The sequence below is a fragment of the Rana temporaria genome, chromosome 2, assembly GCF_905171775.1.
Source record: "Rana temporaria chromosome 2, aRanTem1.1, whole genome shotgun sequence".
Lineage (NCBI taxonomy): Eukaryota > Metazoa > Chordata > Amphibia > Anura > Ranidae > Rana > Rana temporaria.
The window spans coordinates 168,962,760-168,984,086 of NC_053490.1; the positions used below are offsets into that span (position 1 = coordinate 168,962,760).

General features: G+C 42.0%; 1 protein-coding gene across 2 annotated transcripts in view; it reads left to right on the forward strand.

Annotated features, from left to right (window-relative positions):
- UCHL3 (ubiquitin C-terminal hydrolase L3) overlaps window positions 1-21,327 on the forward strand; it is a 92,358-nt gene that overhangs the window by 57,515 nt on the left and 13,516 nt on the right. For both annotated transcript variants that reach the window (XM_040341381.1, XM_040341382.1), the window contains one exon: window positions 16,026-16,101. In XM_040341381.1, coding sequence (XP_040197315.1) covers window positions 16,026-16,101 — 76 coding nt within the window. The remainder of the gene's footprint in view (window positions 1-16,025; window positions 16,102-21,327) is intronic.

Consider the following 21,327-nt stretch of genomic DNA (forward strand, 5'->3'; position numbering starts at 1 on the left):
AAGCATTTGATTGGCTTGCACAAAAGTTATAGCGTCTACAAAATAGGGGATAGTTTTTATTTATTTTTTACTAGTAATGGCGGTGATCAACTTTTTTATTTATTTATTTATTTTATTTTTTTAAATCATGACCGCGACATTATGGCGGACACTTTTGACACTATTTTGGGACCATTGTCATTTTCACAGCAAACGGTGCTATAAAAATGCACTGATTACTGTGAAAATTACACGATCAGTGAAGGGGTCAAACTGTAGGGGGCGCTAAATGGGTTAAGTGTTCCCTAGTGTGTGTTTCTTACTGTAGGGGGACGTGGGGTGGGCGTGTGTCATCACTGATCGTCGTTCCCTATGACAGGGAACAGACGCTCAGTGACAGGCTCACTAGGAAGCACGGGGAGAGGTTTGTTTACACTTGCCTCTCCCCGTTTCTTCAGCTCTGTGACCCGATCGCGGGACACCGGTGGGCGATCGGGTCCCACGGTCACAGAGATCGGGACCGTGGCGCGAGCACGCCGCCAGCTGCGTGCTTGCAACTTGCAGCTGGGCTTCTTAAAGGGAACGTATCTGTACATCCATATGCCCAGCCGTGCCTTTCTGCCGACGTATTTAGTTATGCGGTGGTCCTTAACTGGGTAATTCTCCTATTGCTACATTGCACCAAAATTATGTCCCCGCAGTTTCCGTTTCATAGGGCAGGAGACCTGGCTGGCCATTATTACCTGGGCTCTTTGCTCTGGCGTAACAACTGCTAGCAATTCTGATCTGGAAAGCCACAAATCTCTCAGGTTTACCAGTAGGCTCCTGGGAAGATAACATTTCTTATATGCAGACCATACTCTGCTGTTTTCCCACTCTTTGGAGAATCTTGCTTATTGTGAAATGTCTTGACTGCTCTCCTCTATATACTCTGTATTAAACACTGGTAATGAACCTAGGCTAGCCTCGCTATATCTGAATGGAATGCGGGTTTATCCACTCAACGGAGGATGACTTTGGATGGTTGCCTAGATCAGTGTTTCTAAAAACTCCAGACCTGTTGTGGTGCAATTAGGACATGTTTTCAGGATTTCCCTCAGATGAAACGGCTGTGGTAATTACTAAGGCTCCATGTACATGGGGACACTTTTACATTTGCTCCTAAATGATTGATTAAACTTGACAGATAGTAACCCATGTTTAAAAAGTCAGTTTTGCCGTGTTTACAAGCAGTGTTTAGCCGCATTTTGCGCTTAGAAGCGTCTCCAATAACCCATTTTTTGCGTTCAAAGAAACGCTGTTAAATGCAACTGCCTAAAAACGGCAATAAACAAGACTGTGTACATGGTCCACATAGAATACATTGAATGAGCTCAGGGGCAGTTGAAAAAAGCATCCAACTGCCTCTGAACGTACGTTTAGCAGCGTCCCGTGTACATGGGGCCTAAGGCAGTGAAACTGATCCAATCACCTGTGCAAAATAATAGAAAGCCTGAAAACATGACTGGTTGGGGGCGCCTTGAGAACTGGAGTTGAGAAAAACTGGCCTAGATCATTGCTTGCATGCTTGCTCGATCTGATCTTAGCTGTGGGCACATACGCTCAAATTAAACTATTACAGAGAATACTACACACTGCAGAGGCTGTCCAATATCTAAAACTATTACAGAGAATACTACACACTGCAGAGGCTGTCCAATATCTAAAACTATTACAGAGAATACTACACACTGCAGAGGCTGTCCAATATCTATCCACACGTCAGCAGTTTGTTCTAAGTGCTCTACTGAAGAGGGTTAATATCTCCATATGTTGTTGACCTGGCCTAAAGTGCGCCGGTCATCTCTGCAGACTCCCTTTAGGCTGGGTTCACACTGGTACTACACAACAGCCATCCGACTTTCATCCTACTTTGCTCTGCAACATCAGTCCTACATCCATCCCACTTGAATGAACAGGATACTACTTTAATCCAACTTTGTGATAGTCTGACTTGTCCTTTGACCAATCAAAACAATCCCAATGTGAGATAAATTCCTTTTACTGCTGCTGTAATCACCATGTTGGATGTAAAAAAGTCGGATGGTAAGGACAAGGATCTTACTTTGATCCGACTTCAATGATATTCAATGGGCTGAAGTAGGATCAAAGTCAGACCAAAATAGTACAGGGAGCATTTTCAAAGTCGGATTGATTTGTGTAGGACCAGTTAAGATGGCTCTCATAGGGAAACATTGATTTTCACACGTCATGCGACATGAGCTCCCAATGTCTGAGTGTTTGTCGGACAAGTGTGAACCCGGCCTCATATTCCTTCTGGGCATGACTGACATTTTTGAGGAATCTTGATATGGGAAGTTTTCTATATTGGCTTCTATGATTCTTCTTGATCCTCGATGAAATGGAAGTCGCCCTTGCCTCCTGGGCAAGCTGGATATATACGCCAAAGGCATAACTGTCTGAGTATGCCTAGTGTGTGTGTGTGTGTGTGTGTGTGTGTTTTTGTGAAAATACTCCTATTATAATTGTTATAGCTTTGTGCTATTACCCTTACCGGGCTGATCTTATCACAGAGACATGATTGGGTTGACTCCAGAGTGACTCCCCCTATCCACCCCCCCCCCCCCCTACTTTTTTTTTTTTATTAAGTTTTTAAAGAAAATCAACACAATTTTCTAATAATACACAGCACTATATATAAGGGGCAAAAAAAGTTGCAGAGCGAAAAGAAAAGTCATCCCAGGAGCCACACATCCCACAAAACCCTTATGTGAAGAGTGGAAGCTAATTTGCAGATTGCTCCTTTATTTTGCAGGAGTACATGTTGAATCGGAGGCAGTTTTGAGGCACTTTTAATAGTGTGTCGGACCTCATGCATGGTTTTTGTAGAATTAGCTGTCCAGCTTCTGGTATTTTTGGGGTCCGTTTGGGCCCTGATTGCTAGCTGGTTCTAGTGATAGCCTGAGAGCATTCGCATTTATTTTCTGGCATTTTTCTTATGTCTAAATGCATTTCTCAAAAGCAGCGACCCACAGGAAACTCCCAGAATAGATCAGTGTGTTTGTAATCCCAGAGTCACAGTTCTTGAGGCCAAATAGATAAAAGTGGAAGAATCCAGCTTGCCTTTGCTTTTCTCGGGCAGACAGCTGGTATGTGTCGAAGAGTGAGGACAGTGTGATACCAGCTGCCGTGCTCCTGTCATTGCTCCCGTCTTGCTGCTCCGTGATTTATTATTAGAATGGACATAATAAAGCTTGCCGGAATGGACTTAAGCTGGCCATACATCATTCCTTTTCATTCATCCAGCAGGTCGAACGAAAAAATTATCAGATTTCCCCATCTACACAGAGGTAGATGGGTGAATCACTCCTGCTGTGCTATTGTGTTCTTAAAGCTGTGAGATCTCTGCTGCCAGAACGCACTGATCGGTGTTGCTGGCTACAGTGAGGGACACTGATCGTTTGAGAAAACTTAAACAGGCTGGTTGTACAGAAGTCTATCGGTAGACGGACTTCTGTACAACCAGCCTGCCCATACATGTATTGAAGTTCAGGTGATCCCTGCTGAACTGACCGCATTTCGATCCTTGCATGTCCTCCTTTTAGTGGACTCTTCGGAGACCAGCTCTTCACTTGGCAGATTGACTAAAACAATACAAGCTGCACAGTCTTAAGTCCAATCATAAAGAACCTCAGCAACTTAAAAACTTTATTTTATTTCAAATGTTTTATTTTGAAGGGCAATTAAAAAAATTATTTGTATACATTTTTCCCCCCCTCTTGTGTGTGTGTGTGTGTGTGTGTGTGTGTGTGTGTGTGTGTGTGTAAATGTATATGCTATATTGTTCGGCCTTCATAAGTATATCTTATATTGACAGTCACATCCAAAACCGATGATGCATGCTAAAACGTAAGAATCATTACATTTTGTTTTCCCTCAATTTATTAGATCACAAATTTTGAGAGAGAAGTTTCTTCCCATTGAGTTACTAATCATGGGCAGAAGTGTGTGTGTGTGTGTGTGTGTGCGCAAAACTTTCACCAGGTTATCAGAGATTAATATATTTCGGAGATAAGCATGAGTGTGGGTGGAGGTTTATCAGTATCTCCAAGGGTATTCTATCTGGGCTTTTACTGACAGATACTGCAGTTGACTTTTTAGCAGCCTTGAAGATTTAGTTGTTGGCTTGGGCCCCTTGCTCATGGGAGTCATAATTTACTGATGTTTACTCAGGAACTTGTGAAGCCCATGTGCAAGGGGCCAAAATATGTGTGCAAAAACCTGGGTATAGGTGAGTAACGGTGCGTAAGCGCATAGATGGCAGTTTTTGTAATATGCTCATTTATACTTTGGCAAACCTGCTTCTAGATGAGTAAACACGGGTATGTGAGAAGATTTTCAGTTTTTGTCTTACTGCCTTGTACTCATCGCTGTATTACTGATCTTTACTTGGCTGTGTGCAATGTCCCATAGACAACAATGCATCTCCATTTCAAATCGGTAAAAAAATGAATTTTTTACTCCTGTGTGCAAGAGGCCTTAAAGTGGTTGTAAAGGCAGAAGGTTTTTTTTATCTTAATACATTATGTGCATTTAGATAAACTTTCTGTGTGCACCAGCCCACCTAATACTTAGTTGAGGTCCGTCTAGATCCAGCAATGTTGCACGAGAGACTTGGCTGAGACAGCAACAGGTGCTCCCTCAGTTAACCAATGAGGCGAGAAAGGGGATGGGGGCCAGACCACGGCTCTGTGTCTGAATGGACAGAAGGAGCTGCGGCTCTGCTTGCTGTGGGGGGGCATTCAACAGGAGGGAGGAGCTAAGGGTACCGAAGGAGCACACAAGAAGAGGAGGATCGGCGCTGCTCTGTGCAAAACCACTGCACAGAGCAGGCAAGTATAACATGTTTGTTATTTTTAACGAAGGCACGGGGGGGAGGGGGGACTTTAGTATTTCTTTAAAACAAATGTTTGCTTAGAAACATACTTGCAAAGACTGTTATGTCTCATGTGTTTGGGGAACAATGATGCCAAGGTGAAGCCTCTATGTAGCTAACAAATATCACTTCTAGTGAGTGAGTGAGAGACTTGTATAGCGCAGCACATGGAAACTAAATCGCCTCTGGGCGCTTAGTATGCATTCCCTGAGTGAACTTTTTGATCTCAGAAGAGATGGGTTTTGATCTTTCTTCTGAAGGTCAAGTGGTTCACCTCCAATCGGATGGTGGTTGGCAGAGCGTTCCACAGCCTCGGTCCTTTATTTTTTAAACAAATGTTTTGCTTTTTCATTTCTATTTCAGACTTAATGGGTTGTTTTACAAGGTGATTGTTTACAACCACTTTAAGCAAAGGACACCATACGTGAGAACTGCCTGTCAAAGCGATCAGTAGATCTAAACATCTGAAATTATACAAACCAACATTTTATATTTTATTTCTTTTTTTTCCCATTGCTTCATGACATCTGCTACAAAACTAAACAAAATTTGTTGGCCAATTTTAAATTTAAATTGGTGGACAAAGTATATTTAAAGAAATGTTAGTGTAGTCAAAGGAGCAAAACCTGAATGTCATATGAGGGCTGTTAAAATGTTCCTTTCTTACAATGGGAAAGCGGGCTATGCAAATCTGTTCCCAGCACTAATATAGACAACGCATCTATGTCACTTCTTTCATCTACATTGCACTGATGATTAGTTCCTGTCAACCAGCTGTCTGGACTTCTACAAAAGGAGAGATGAGGGGAGCCCATTAGAAGAGGGAACAAATGTTTGTCAGCCCTTACTGTGCCTTGTACGCTGAGAAATGATCTGAGTGAGTGAAAAATTTATATAGCGCTACACATGCAAACTGAATCGCCTCTGGGCGCTTAAAGGATCATAAGAGCTGTCCACTCTTCACGCTTTATTCACGTCGCCAGTTTTCAGCAGTACCTACCGTATATTTGTGAGCAACTATTTTCAAGGATGTAGCACACAAAGGGCAAAATTAGAACCAAAATATCTGAGGCGCACCTTAATGCCACGTACACACGACCGTTTTTAATGTCATGGAAAAAACAAAGTTTTTCTCGACGTGATTCTTGTCAAGCCTGCCTTGCATACACACGATTGTGAAAAAAAAATGCTTGCGCAAAGCTCGGTGACGTACAACACGACGGCACTATAAAAGGGGGAGTTCCATTCAGATGGCGCCACCCATTGGGCTGCTTTTGCTAATTTTGTGTTAGTAAAAGTTTGGTGAGAGACGATTCGCGCTTTTCAGTCTTCGTGCTTTTCAGTCGGTTACAGCGTGACAAATGTAATCTCCATTACAGACGCTAGTTTCACCAGAACGAGCGCTCCCGTCTCATAACTTGCTTCTGAGCATGCGTGTTTTTTTCCCGTCGTTAAAGCGGAGGTTCACCCATAGATTACACATTTTCCCCTTAGATGGATGCTCGTTTTGTCTAGGGGAATCGTCTAGTTGTTTTAAAATATGAGCAGTACTTACAGTTTACGAGATGCATCCTCTCCGTCGCTTCCAGGTATGGGCTGCCGGACTGGGCTTTCCTATTTTGATTGACAGTCTTCTGACGGTCGCATCCATTGCGTCACGATTTTCCGAAAGAAGCCGAACGTCGGTGCGCAGTATAGAGCCGCACCGACGTTCGGCTTCTTTCGGCTACTAGTGACGCGATGGATGCGACCGTCGGAAGCCTCTCGGAAGACTGTCAATCAAGAAGGAACGCCCGCTCCCGAAGACCCATACCCCGGAAGCGACGGAGAAGATGCATCTCGAAAACGGGTAAGTACGGATCATATTTTAAAACAACTAGCCGATTCCCCTAGACAAAACGAGCAGGAATCTAAGGGGAAAAGGTCTAAAAATAAATAAATGGGTGAACTCCCGCTTTAAAGCCTACACACGACGATGTGAAAAACGACGAGAAAAATGAGAGCATGTTCTAAATTTTTAATGCCCATTTTTCACGATGAGAAAAATGCTCTGGAGCCTACACACGATCGTTTTTAATGACCAATTTAAAAAATTGCATTTTTTTCGTCATGAAAAACGGTCGTGTGTACGCGGCATTAGAATTAAGAATTGCTACTACATCCATTGAACCAGATATTGATGCGTTAGTTTATCAAAAACCGTGTCAAATATTGCACTAGTTTTATGTTGCTCTCTTACTTTTATAATGAGAAATAAAAAAATTACTAAGATGGGTACCATGGCCCAGATTCACATAGAACTGCGGTGGCGTAACGTATCGTAGACACGTTACACCGCCGCAAGTTTTCATCGCAAGTGCCTGATTCACCAAGCACTTGCATGAAAACTTACGCTGGCGGCCTCCGGCGTAAGCCCGCGTAATTCAAAGGGGCGTGTGCCATTTAAATTAGGCGCGCTCCCGCGCTGGACCTACTGCGCATGCTCCGTTTTGAAATTCCCGCCGTGCTTTGCGCGAAGTGACGGAATTTTTTCGAACGGCGACGTGCGTAGCGTACTTTCGTATTCCCGGACGTCTTACGCAAGAACAAAATTTTTTTAAATTTCGACTCGGGAAAGATGGCCATACTTTATACAGCACATACGTGTTCTGTGTAAAGTTAGGGCAGCTAAAACGACGACTAACTTTGCGACGGTAAACTAGACTAGCAGCGACGTAGCGAACGCGAAAAACCGTCGTGGATCGCCATAACTACTAATTTGCATACCCGACGCTGGTTTATGACGCAAACTCCCCCCAGCGGCGGCCGAGGTATTGCATCCTAAGATCCGACAGTGTAATTCAATTACACCTGTCGGATCTTAGGGCTAACTATGCGTAACTGATTCTATGAATCAGTCGCATAGTTAGGAAGACCCTAAAACAGAGATACGACTGCGTATCAGGAGATACGCCGTCGTATCTCTTTTGTGAATCTGGGCCCATATGTCTATATCTATATATTGATCGTTAACTTGTGATCTGCCTGACTTTTTCTGCTCGTCAGATGTCCTTATAGTTTGTGTATTTTTTGTGTGCCCCAAGACCATTACTCTTTTTCAATGTGGACCAGGAAGGTCAAAAGGTTGGACATCCCTGCTATTTATAGATGCCTGCATGTATCTGAGCATGTGCAGAGTACCCCATGAGCCTCGAAACCTTGGGTCCAGCCTGATCTTTCATGGCTACACCCGCTATATGCAGTAATAAATCCAGCTTGAGTCGTCAGTCACTTTATTTTACATATGGACAGATCTGAGAATCCTTATTTCACATAGTAGACACGTGCAGGTCATGGCATGTTCATTTACAGTTGCTGTTTACTTTGTAAATTAGGTGTAAATGTTATGTTTTTTACTACTGTCTCGACAGTTCTTGGATGCCTGCCTAATGATTTAAAGAATGAAAAAGCTAGACAGACTTTAGAACAGTGAATATGTAGCATGTGTGAATGAGGGCTGCTTTCATAGGTGCACTTTGAAGTCTGAAAGCCTTTGTTTAGGCTTGTCATTTTATTAAATGAAAAGTGTCATTCCTCCTCCCAGCTTTTTCACCCACTTTATAACAGAGGTAGAAGTTCCACATTACCCTGAGATGTTTGATACTATATATTTACACGTTGACAGCTCCTTGTAACCTATTTCTGTTAAGCCACTTATAATTGCAAAGGCCATTTAAACTTGATGGTGAAGTACATCCTTGCTTGCAGCATACATGTTGACTTAGTCATGTTTGGAATTTGGACATCTTGATGTGAAGAGCTTGTTTGGTGAGTTTCACTTTTATGTTTATGCAATATTTCACTAGTTTATTGTGGAAAATGGAATGTGAACATATTAAATTGGTCAAGGAAAATTTAAAACGTAAATAAACTTGCCAGATTGCAGTAAATGTTTATTGGAGCAAGATTTCCAGATTTATAAGTAATCTTGTGATAACCTGTGTCACAGTTGTTAACTGTGCAAGGGTAATTGAAGCAAGGCCTTCCAATTAAGATGGCTAGCATTTTCTGTCTGTGTGGTCATTTTGCAATACCAGGTTTCACCACCAGATGGATGGCCTCTGTAATTGCCTGATAAAGCCTGGTAAGGGTAAATGGGGGATTGCCCTTTTGACTGTTTCACCTTTCCTTAAGAATTTAGGATTCCCCTAAATTACCTTTTTTAAATGCACAGATTTTTTTTTTTTTTTTCACAGACCCATCAGTCAAAAAAAATCTAATTTGTTAAAGTTGACATTAGGAATAACAGTTATGAGAGCTGGGTGCACATGCTGATGGATGGATTATTTTCTGTATTTTTAAAGTGGTTGTAAACCCTCACATGCTTATACTAAACAAAGTGACTGGCCTCAGGGTATAGAGATGACGCAAATCCCTCTAAACAAGTTGTACCTGTTTATCTCTTCTCGACATCCATTTGAAGTACACTTTTTTTTTTTTTGGGGGGGGGGCGGGATCTGATGCGTTCCAGCCTGGAGGAGAGATGAGAGAGTTGTTGCACCATTTTTATTACAAGGGATCTTTACATTCCTTGTAATAGGAATGAAAGTGATAAACAAAAGAGTGCAAAAAAAATATATATATTTTAAAGTGCCCCCATCCCGCATATGTAAGCGTTGCTCAAACCACACGTGAGGTATTGCCGCGTGTGTTTAAAGCAAGAGCAAGAATTGTAGCACTAGACCACCTCTAACTCTAAACTAGTAACCTGTGTAAAAAAAAAAAAATGAATCGTCGCCTATGGAGATTTTAAAGTACCAAAGTTTGGTTCCATTTCATAAGTTGCACAATTTTAAAGCGTGACATGTTGGGTATCTATTTGACGTAACATCTTTCACATTATATAAAAATATTGGGCTAACTTTTTTTTAAATTTTTTTTATTCATGAAACGTCTTTTTTTTCAAAAAAAGGCATTTGAAAAATTGTTGCACAAATATCGTGTGACATAAAAAGTGGCAACGACCGCTATTATATTTCCTAGGGTTCTGAGTTTTCTAGCGAAAAAAAAAAAGGAAAAAAGGAGAGGAGTGCCAGAATAGGCCCGGTATGGAAGTGGTTAAGGAAAGCAGGTGGAATAATGCTGCTATTGACAATTCTAGGAAAAAAGGAGTCTGCGGCACTACATTTTAAAGTGTTCGTTACCCTAGAAAAATAAAAAGAATCCTGTTCCTTTTTTAAAGCATGAATAACGGCACAGTGCTTGCGCTGTATAATTTGGCCCCTTTAACCTGAAATACCTGGCTGATCCTGCCTGGTTCTGCCCTCCACCCTGTAAACTGACTACGGCTTAAAATGGCTGCTGAGCCCTGACACTGTGGTCAGTTTAAGTACCTCCATCTGCAGCTATCCTCCTCTACTCTGTCCTCCTCCCCACTCCCCTCCCTGCCTAAAACTAGCAGCACTTTACCGCCTCAGTGTTAAAGTGCCCTTACAGGCAGTGTATGTGTGTGAAAAACAAAGTGTCTAAATACCTTTTTATGCAGATATCTCCCGGCCGCTCTCCATCCCATCTAAGAGCTACAGCGGGAGGAGCCAAGCGGGCAGCACAGCGATCACATGACCTCCCAGCCCCCATCAGTGGGAGACCTCGGCTCCTCCCACTGTAGCCCTGGATTGGAGTAGAACAGCTGGGAGTCATGTGACCGGCCTGAAGATATCTGCAATAAAGGTATAAAGAAGCTGCGTTTTCCACAAACCTATACAATTACGTGTTATAGGTGGATAAAGATAGGGTCTGGTAGAGTAATGCAATTTAAGGTTACAAACATTTTATGTCTACAAGTTACAAAAGTCTTGAAATGTGTTACAGAACTGCAGCTTTGGCCGCTTTCACACAGGCTTTCCGTTCAGGTCGGGCTGTCGGTTTTTCAGGTCGATTGTGATCGGAGCCTCCATTTACTTCTATGGAGTGGCGGATGTCAGCGGTGACATGTTTGCTGATACCCACTGCTATCTGATCCTGTCAGTGAAATCCAGATGGGTGGTGAGGTGACCCTATTTTCCATCCGTCAGGCAGATGGGAGCGGATGAAAATGGACAGGCGGTCTGTTTTCATCCGATCTCCCCATAGAGCAAAGCGGGGCTATCTTAGCACAGTGAATGGAAACTGACCTTTCATCTGCCTGCTCAGCTTAGTCTCCCGCTGAGCAAGTGGACAAGCCTGTGTAAAAGGACTCTTAAGGCTACTAAAAACATCTGCATCTGCAAACACAATCTTTGCACACCTGCTAACATAGGTGTGCGCACACAGGGGGGGGGGGGGGCAGGTACAACCTAATCATTCCTGTGCTCTGTCTGTGCTTTCACTGCTAGAGTGCTAGTGCTGACTGCGCTGTAGCATGTCTGTGTATCGGTCACTACTGGGGTCGGGTCCATGCTGGCAAAAACAGCTGTGCTGCGAGTTGAAGGTGATTGGGCACCGTGGTAGGGACCACACCCACAGGGTAATCTAACAGCATTTTTCGATGCGACTTCTATAGTTTCGGCTGCAGGTCCTGCAGGCGCCGGTGGAGTGATATACATCTGCACTCCGCCCTCTCTCCTTTGGAAACAGCAGCGGACTAGCGGAGCCTGGATAGCGGCAGGAAGGTGGCTACAAGTTCGATGTAAGCTCTGAGGCAGCACTGAGCAGGGCAGGCACATGCTGGATGGACCAAAAAAAAAGGCAATTCAAATCCATATGAACCCTTGGCTTGTCAGCAAAAAAGTGTGCGCGCGCACACACTTGTGTTTAAACTTTGGTTTGAGGTGCACACCCTAATGCAATAGACTGCACACACCTATGCCTGCTAATAATTCCCTCTATCTGTTGGTAGTAAACTATTTCTGTATTTAGAATATGTAGTGTTATTAGGAAAAGTCTAAATATGATGTTTGGAAAAGTGGAAGTTGCCGGCCATGTGCTGGTTACAGTGATGCATACATGTGGCCAGATTGGTGAAGCTCTTATCAAACTGTAGCACCATAGAGGAATATAATAAGATGCTCTTTAGGCGTTCTAAAAAAGCCAGTAGCGTTGGGGCTCTTTCACACGGAGCGGATCCGTATTGATCCGCTCCGTTAGCCCGTTTGGCTCAGCGGGGATTCCCCTGTAAATCCCCGCTGAGCTGTCGGCGGACAGGGCGGTCCCCGCACACAGTGCAGAGACCGCCCTGTCTCTCCTCCACTCTCCCATATGGGGAATAGGATGAATACGGACCGTGTGTCCGTATTCATCCGTTCCGCCGGACGGAAGAAAAATAGGGTTTTCTTCCGTCCGCAAAAGTGGATCTTTGCGGACACGAATGGTTGCGGACGTTAGCGGATGCATCATCCGCTAACGTCTGCAATCCCATAGGGATACATTACAAGTCCGTAAACTGACTTGTAATAAACGGACCGTTTGTCCGTACGTGTGAAAGGGCCCTTAGAATGTAGAATGAGTTTGTCAGTGTTTTTGTAGTATCGTTTTTCAGCCGTGTGTGTGTGTGTGTTTTTGCTATAAAAAATTAATAAAAAAAAAAAAAAAAAAGCTTATAGCTCAAAAACGCAGATGAAAGCCAAATATCTGGGTTTTTCAACATTTGTAAGCTGAAAGACTCTTAAAACCCACTAGTTCTGGGAGGGGCGGGGGTTACACACAGAAAACGCTAATAACAGCCTATTTGTGCATGGACACATAAGATAACATGCTGGGGAGTTTTCCGGCTGCAAAAAAAAACAAAAACAAAGAACGCCTGAAACCGAAAACCGCAGCTGTGATTTCATCGTGTGCATGAGGCCTTGGGACCATACAAGAGAACAATATTTGTGGAAAACTTAATGTAGCATGACATATTGATTGAACATCCTTTGTCACATCTTTTTTGATTTTACTGCGGTAAGCTGAAATCTTCTGGGTTCCTGCCCTTGGCATTGTCACTATGGGTAACTGAATAAGCTTGTATGTGTTCTAATTTTTTACCATTGTCCCTATGTGTTTTATGTATCAGAATTGTCTGTAGTAAATCTTGTCACCTAGACTAAACAAGCCCATAGATGTTCTGTATGATCTTAATATAATTGGGCTACAATTGTTTGTCTGTTAATTTGAAATCCTGGCAACCTCTAATAACCAGTCCTTGGTGAAAGGTCAAGCATGGATGGATTTTTCCCAAGTCTTCTTCCAAAAAAAAGCATATTTGATGTAGGCACCTCCTCCAACAGGAGTTGGAAACGCATCGCCAAAGACAGGTTAAAAGGAAGTTCTGGTGCTTCCTCTGACTGGAGGAGATGCATCGCCTAGAACCGCGTTTCTCAACTCCAGTCCTCAAGGCGCCCCAGCAGGTCATGTTTTCAGGCTTTCCATTATTTTGCACAGGTGATTTGGTTAGTTTCACTGCCTTCGTAATTACCATAGCGGTTTCATCAAAATGAAATCCTGAAAACATGACCTGTTGGGGCACCTTGAGGACTGGAGTTGAGAAAAACTGGCCTAGAACCTAAGGGAGGCCTCTGTTTTTTATTTATGGCTGTCCTCACTTTTTTTTTCTTCCCACCCATCAATTTACCTAGCTGGCTGCTCTGGAAACAGATGGTAGGGTTCTATGCTAGATTGCCCTCCAGGACCCCCATTCTCAGGAAAGGAAGGAGCTTAATTGGTTCCATTTCTCCTTCTGTGGTAATGGCTGCGTCTGTAAACGTCACATCCCCTTGACGGGGACCAGCATGGACAACGCAACTTCTCTGTCCACCATGTGTCCTGGTGCGTGCACTGTAGGACACTTTGTGGCATAAGCTTGCGCAATAGGTGTGTTAGAGGTGTTGCGTCATTGCGGCCCCAGCCACTTGTACCGCCCGAGCCCACGAAGACCAGGGAAAGATGGAAGCCCTGAAGTTGCTGCGACTCTAGGTTGCACATATATGAATAGTTATTATTGAGAAAACATGGGGTACGACCTGTAATGCTACTTTGGGTATCAAGGTAGTATATGCAAAAAAAGTGCGTATAGCCTTTAAAAACAATCACTTTATTAAAAATGCATTGAGGTGCTAACACTTTCCTGGTGACTGCATGTTTTTTTATTGCACTGGATTAATGCAGACTGATTTTATATGCCAAATATCCTTGGGGATTTAAGTGAAGTGAATTTGTGTACTTTATTTGAGGCTTTATGTTTTGTTTTTTGTTGTGTTTTTTTTTTTCATAATATAAATTATATACTTTTGTTCAAAATGATTCCCTTGTTTAACACAATATTATTAGAGTGCAGCATGATTGAAATACTGTTACGATCCTTAGGTCACGATAATGTTTTCCTAATGCACTTCTTTTATGTAAATCCTATACATTCATATGTAATCTGAGAGCATTCCTTTACCCTATTTCTTGCATAACCTCAAGTGGCTTGATCTCCAAAGAGATTTGTGCTGCATACATGCGTGTTTAAGCTTTCTCTCAGGATTTTGAAGGGAGTACAGAAATCTTGCAAAATAACTATAACGTGACATGTGCCTAAGGCTTCATTCACACCTAAGCTTACTGCAGTGACACCTGCTACCCCGTTTTTTTGTTTTTAGCTTCGTGTGTGTTTTTGGAGCAGCACTATAAATTTGAATGGGCCTTCCTCCGCTCCAAAAAAGCACCAAAGAAGCTCCTGTACCAAATTTGTCACAGTCCGGTCCGTTTTGGCATTTTTTTTGCCAAGATTTTATCGCATCTTGTTGCTTGACAATTACGGGAAGATTGCACCGCATTTGGGGAGCCATTAACAAATGATGGCATCGCAAATGCGTCCCGTGATTCTGGATTCCATGTTCATTCCTTTAAAAAAAATCAGCATGTTGCATTTTTTTTTTTACCTGTTTTTTGCTGTTCTAAGCTAAAACAAAACTGCAACGCATCTAAAATGCATGTTATGTGCACTCTGCCAGACATTGGGTTGGCACATAGAGAACTGATCCACACCAACAACGTTTTAAATTAGACGAGATAGTCCAGTATAAAATTTGAAGAAGCAAATGTAAATTAAGAATTCGTTTTTGGATGCCCTCCAGGCAGCCCTGGTCCATTGCATGGCTCTGAGTAACTGGTCTGAAGTTCTGTGTCTGAATGGACACACAGAGCTGTACATAACCACTGCACAGAGCAGGTAAGTATGACATGATTGTTATTTTTATAAAAAAAAAAACAGACTTTAATATCACTTTAGCCTAGAACACTCACACTGGGTCCCTAATATATGCCTTCTGCCCCTCTTTCTTGCCTCTCGATTCTCTCTGTATACCTTTTTAACATATAAAACATAACTGATTAAAGGCAGCAGGTTAGGGATCTTTGCAGGCACCTTGCTAAGGATGTCTGTCATGCATAGGGCAAAGAAGCTTCAGAATGGCAAAGATGTTTTTTTTATTACAAATTATGTGAGCAGACTCCAGTTCCTCTTTAATGTCAGGGGTAAAACATCTCCTGACTCTTCTGTAACAGTTGCACAAGTTCATATGAAGGTTTCCCTTAGACCCCTTTTCACACTGACAAGTTTTTCAGGCGGTTCAGCGCTAAAAATAGCGCTGCTATACCGCCTGAAAAAATCGTGCCCTGCAGTCTACAAATGTTCACACTGAAGCTGTGCGCTAGCAGGACCGCTCCAAAAGTCCTGCAAGCCGCATCTTTGTAGCAGTATAGGAGCGGGGTGTTTACCGCTCCTTCCCATTGAAATCAATCTACAGAGGCGCATTGCCGGCGGTATTAACCCTTTTTCAGCCGCTAGTGGCCGTTAAGGTCTAGTTAAGACCGCACCGCTAGTGGCCGAGTATCGCAGTAAATATGACTGTATAGCGGTGCTAAAAATTGCGCTGCTATACCGTCACCGCACCTCCACTGCCCTGTGTGAAAAGGGCCTTAGCTGTGTCTGAGCCGATTTGACAATGAAAACATGGCTTACAATCAATGCCTTTTTTTTTTTTTTTTTTTTTTATAAATAATTTAAAAAATTGTGTTCATATTTTGTGTTAAACAAGACAGTAACTTTCCAGTGTAATTGTATTTGTTCCTCCTGATGTAATTCTCTGCTTTTTACATGTAATAAAAATTATTTGTGCTTCTCCCACAGGCACCGAGTTTAGATGATAAAGTAGACTTGCACTTCATTGCTTTTGTTGATATACAAGGACATCTGTATGAGCTAGGTAACTTTTCTGTTTACTTATGTGTATAATATGTTGTATTGATTGATCTGCAACTATGTTGCGGCGGAATGGAAAGACACTAAGAGGTTGAAGTGTGTGTGTGTGTGTGTGTGTGTGTGTGTGTGTGTGTGTGTATGCATATATATATATATATCTCATCTATTAGGTAAAATAAGTATTGAACACATCGCCATTTTTTCTAGCTAAATCTATTTCTAAAAGTTCTATTTACAATACATTTTCACCTCCAACATAAAATAGTCCATAATGTGAGAAATTTAAAAAGGGAATGAGCCAAAGGCAAAATGAACTAAAAAGAAATAAAACACAGTCCCAAATAATTAGTGAAAATGAGTATCCCGAAAGTGCCAAAAAAAGGGGAATCCACAGATGCTGTGATGAATAGCAGACAGACCTCCACCAATGGATCACACTGAGGCCCCATACACACGAGAGGATTTATCCGCAGATACGGTCCAGCGGACCGTATCCGCGGATAAATCCTCTCGAGGATTTCAGAAGATTTCTATGCGATGGCGTGTACACACCATCGCATTGAAATCCGCGCTAAAATCCTCTGCCGATGACGTGTCGCGCCGTCGCCGCTATTATGACGCGGTGTAACGCGGTGACGTCAAAGCGCCGTCACCGCGTTACACGTGCGAGGACCCGGATCTCTGGGCACGCGCTTCCTTACACAGACCGGCCGGCTGTGTGTTATTTTATCTGTTATATGCTACGATTCATCGGATTGATGTAAGTGCACTACTTTTTGTTATTAATAAAACATCTTGCAGTATCACGCTATGAGTTCCTTTTAATCTCTTTTCATACGCTGGAGCATTTTATTGGGCTGCCATCAGAGAGGAACACTGTTTATCGTGGTGGTTTATTGGATGAGAGTTTTACCTGTTCCTTAGTGGAGGTTGGATATCGTTTATGCTGATCATTGATTGATCTCTGGTAAGAGTCAGTGTGATCCATTGGTGGAGGTCTCCTGTCTGCTATTCATCACAGCATCTGTGGATTCCCCTTTTTTTGGCACTTTCGGGATACTCATTTTCACTAATTATTTGGGACTGTGTTTTATTTCTTTTTAGTTCATTTTGCCTTTGGCTCATTCCCTTTTTAAATTTCTCACATTATGGACTATTTTATGTTGGAGCTGGTATGAGAACATCAGTTCATGCCCTATAAATGTGCACTGTTCATTCACTGTGTTCACTTTATATTTGTATTCACTTCAATCATTTAGCGCGACTCCTCCTTTTTTATGTTTAATTGATGTTGTATGACATTTTGAGACGCAGCTGTTACACTTATATTCACTCTGGTATGCGCTATATTTTTTTCTGTTTAATACATTTTCACCACATGTCAGTAATAAACCCATTCAATCCATACATACAAAGGAACCAAAATAAATATGTTTTAAAATTTAAGTTTTATGTGTAAAAAAAAATAAAAATGGAATGACACAGGGAAAAGGTATTGAACACAAGAAGAAAGGGAAGAGCAAAAAGGCATGGAAAGCCAAGAAACAAGCTGAAATCTATCCGTAATTAAAATGCAATCCTGCCCCTTATCAGTGCAAATTAAATTGGCTTGTTCAGTCTGAACATTACTGAGGTGTCACACAAACCTCTCATGTTGGGTAAAAGCAAAGGGCTCTCAATACCTTATCAACCGTATTGTTTCAAAGCATACTGAAGGCATTGTTTACAGAAGAATTTCTAAAATTCTGAATGTTCCACTAAGCACTGTTGGGGCCATAATCTGGAAGTGGAAACAACATAATTTCACCATAAACCGGCCACGATCAGGTGCTCTTCACTTAATTTCTGACAGAGGAGTGAAAGGAATTATCAGAAGAGTTGTCCAATAGCCAATGGCCACTTGTGGAGAACTTCAGAAAGACCTGGAATTAGCAGGTACAATTGTTTCAAAGAAAATAAGTAATATGCTCAACCGCTATGGCCTGTATGCACGCTCACCAAGTAAGACTACATTGCTGAAAAATAAAGCATGTTGAAGCTTGTTTAAAGTTTGCTGCACAACATTTAGAAAAGCCTGTGAAACACTGGGAGAAAATAGTCTGGTCAGATGAGACTAAAATTGAACTCTTTGGATGCCATAATACACACCAGGTCTGGAGGTCAAATGGCACTGCACATCACCCCAAAAACATAACAACATAGAAGTTTGAAGGTGGGAACATCATGGTGTGGGGCTCTTTGTCAGCATACGGCAATGACAAACTTCATATCATTTGAAGGAAGGATGATTAGAAAAATGTACCAAGACATTACATAGTTAGTTAGTTAGTTGGTTAGTCAGGTTGAAAAAAGACACAAGTCCATCCAGTTCAACCACAAAAAACAAAATAAAAAAACACAGTAAAATCCTATACACCCAACTCCATACCCACAGTTGATCCAGAGGAAGGCAAAAAACCCCAGCGGAGCATGATCCAATTTGCTACAGCAGGGGAAAAAATTCCTTCCTGATCCCCGAGAGGCAATCGGATTTACCCTGGATCAACTATACCTACAAATCTTAGTACTCAGTTATATTCTGTACATTTAGGAAAGAATCCAGACCTTTCTTAAAGCAATCTACTGAGCTGGCCAGAACCACCTCTGGAGGGAGTCTGTTCCACATTTTCACAGCTCTTACTGTGAAAAAACCTTTCCGTATTTGGAGGTGAAATCTCTTTTCCTCTAGACGTAAAGAGTGCCCCCTTGTCCTCAGTGATGACCGTAAAGTGAATAACTCAACACCAAGTTCACTGTATGGACCTCTTATATATTTGTACATGTTGATCATATCCCCCCTTATTCTCCTCTTCTCAAGAGTGAATACATTTAGTTCCTCTAATCTTTCCTCATAGCTGAGCTCCTCCATGCCTCTTATCAGTTTGGTTGCTCTTCTCTGCACTTTCTCCAGTTCTCCTATATCCTTTTTGAGAACTGGTGCCCAAAACTGAACTGCATATTCCAGATGAGGTCTTACTAATGATTTGTACAGGGGCAAAATTATATCTCTGTCTCTGGAGTCCATACCTCTCTTAATACAAGAAAGGACTTTGCTCGCTTTGGAAACCGCAGCTTGGCATTGCATGCCATTATTGGGCTTATGATCAACTAAAACCCCCAGATCCTTCTCCACTACAGACCCCCCCAGTTGTACTCCCCCTAGTATGTATGATGCATGCATATTCTTAGCCCCCAAGTGCATAACTTTACATTTATCTACATTAAACCTCATCTGCCACTTAGTCGCCCAATCAGACAGAGCATTGAGGTCGGCTTGTAAATTGGAGACATCCTGTAAGGACGTTATTCCACTGCATAGCTTGGTGTCATCTGCAAAGACAGAAATGTTACTTTTGATCTCAGACCCAATATCATTTATAAATATATTGAAAAGTAAGGGTCCCAGCACTGAACCTTGGGGTACACCACTCATAACATTGGACCATTCAGAGTAAGAATCATTAACCACGACTCTCTGAATTCTGTCTTTCAGCCAGTTTTCTATCCATTTACAAACTGATATATCCAATCCTGTAGACCTTACCTTACACATGAGCCGTGTGTGCGGAACTGTATCGAACGCTTTTGCAAAATCCAAATATATCACGTCCACAGCCACGCCTCTGTCCAGGGTTTTACTTACCTCTTCATAAAAGGAAATCAGGTTTGTCTGACAACTTCTGTCTTTCATGAATCCATGTTGTCTGCTGCTTAAATAGTTTTTTTCCTGCAAGAACTCATCCATGTGGTCTTTTATTAAACGTTCCAGTATCTTCCCAACTATAGAAGTTAGACTAACAGGTCTATAGTTACTTGGTAAAGACTTTGTTCCCTTTTTAAATATGGGCACCACATTGGCCCTGCGCCAATCCAGTGGTACTATTCCTGTCTTTAATGAGTCCCTAAATATTAGATACAGTGGCTTTGAAATGACAGAGCTCAACTCACCTAGGATCCGTGGATGGATGCCATCAGGTCCAGGTGCTTTATCCACCTTTATTCTGTCTAAATATTTCTGGACCATATCACTTTTGAGCCATTGTGGATTTGGGGCTGTGTCACTCCCACCCCCATTTTGGACATGAGCTCCCCCATGCTCCATTGTATACACAGAGCTGAAAAAAACATTTAGTAAATTTGCCTTCTCTTTGTCCCCAGTCACCCACTCTAGATTATTTTGTAAGGGGCCTACATGCTCAGACTTCACCTTTTTACTATTAATATATTTAAAGAATTTTTTGGGGTTTGTCCTACTATCTTTTGCAATCTGTCGTTCGTTTTGAATTTTTGCATCCTTGATTTCCTTTTTGCATATCCTGTTATATTCTTTGTAACATTTAAACAACACTAGTGTTCCTTCATTTTTATATTTTTTAAAAGCTACTTTCTTATTGTTTATAGCTTTTTTAACTTTGACCGTGAGCCACATAGGTTTTATTTTTAGCCTTTTAAACTTATTGCCCATGGGAACATACTTTGCAGTGAGGTTCCACACAGTCTTTTTGAAGAATTCCCATTTCTGTTCTGTGTTCATCTGTGCCAATAGTCCCTCCCAGTCCAAGTCCTGGAGAGCAGCCCTCATCCTTGGAAAATTTGCTCTCTTAAAATTTAGTGTTTTAATATTTCCTGTATGTATTTCTTGCTTATAGTTAACATTAAATGAAATCATGTTATGATCACTGCTACCCAGGTGTTCCTTTATCTGAACATTAGTAATAAGCTCTGCATGGTTTGAAATTATCAGGTCCAACAGGGCATCATTCCTAGTTGGGGCCTCAATAAACTGCACCATAAAATTGTCCTGCAATAGGTTTTTAAATTTTTGTCCTTTAACTGTCCCAGAAGTGCCATTAATCCAGTCAATTTCTGGGTAGTTAAAATCCCCCATTATTATCACCGTCCCAGACCTTGCAGCCCTTTCCATCTGTGCAAGGAGCTGAGTCTCCACCTCCTCATTAACATTGGGTGGTTTATAACAAACTCCAATGATTAATTTTGAACTACGCACATCTGTATGCAGTTCCACCCATAATGCTTCAGCCTCATCACACTCTCCATCAACCAGGTTCTCTTTCACGCTTGCTTTGAGGTCACTTCTCACATAGAGACAGACCCCTCCACCTTTCCTTTTTACCCTGTCTTTCCGAAAGAGAGCATAGCCAGGAATATTAATAGCCCAGTCATGTGAGGA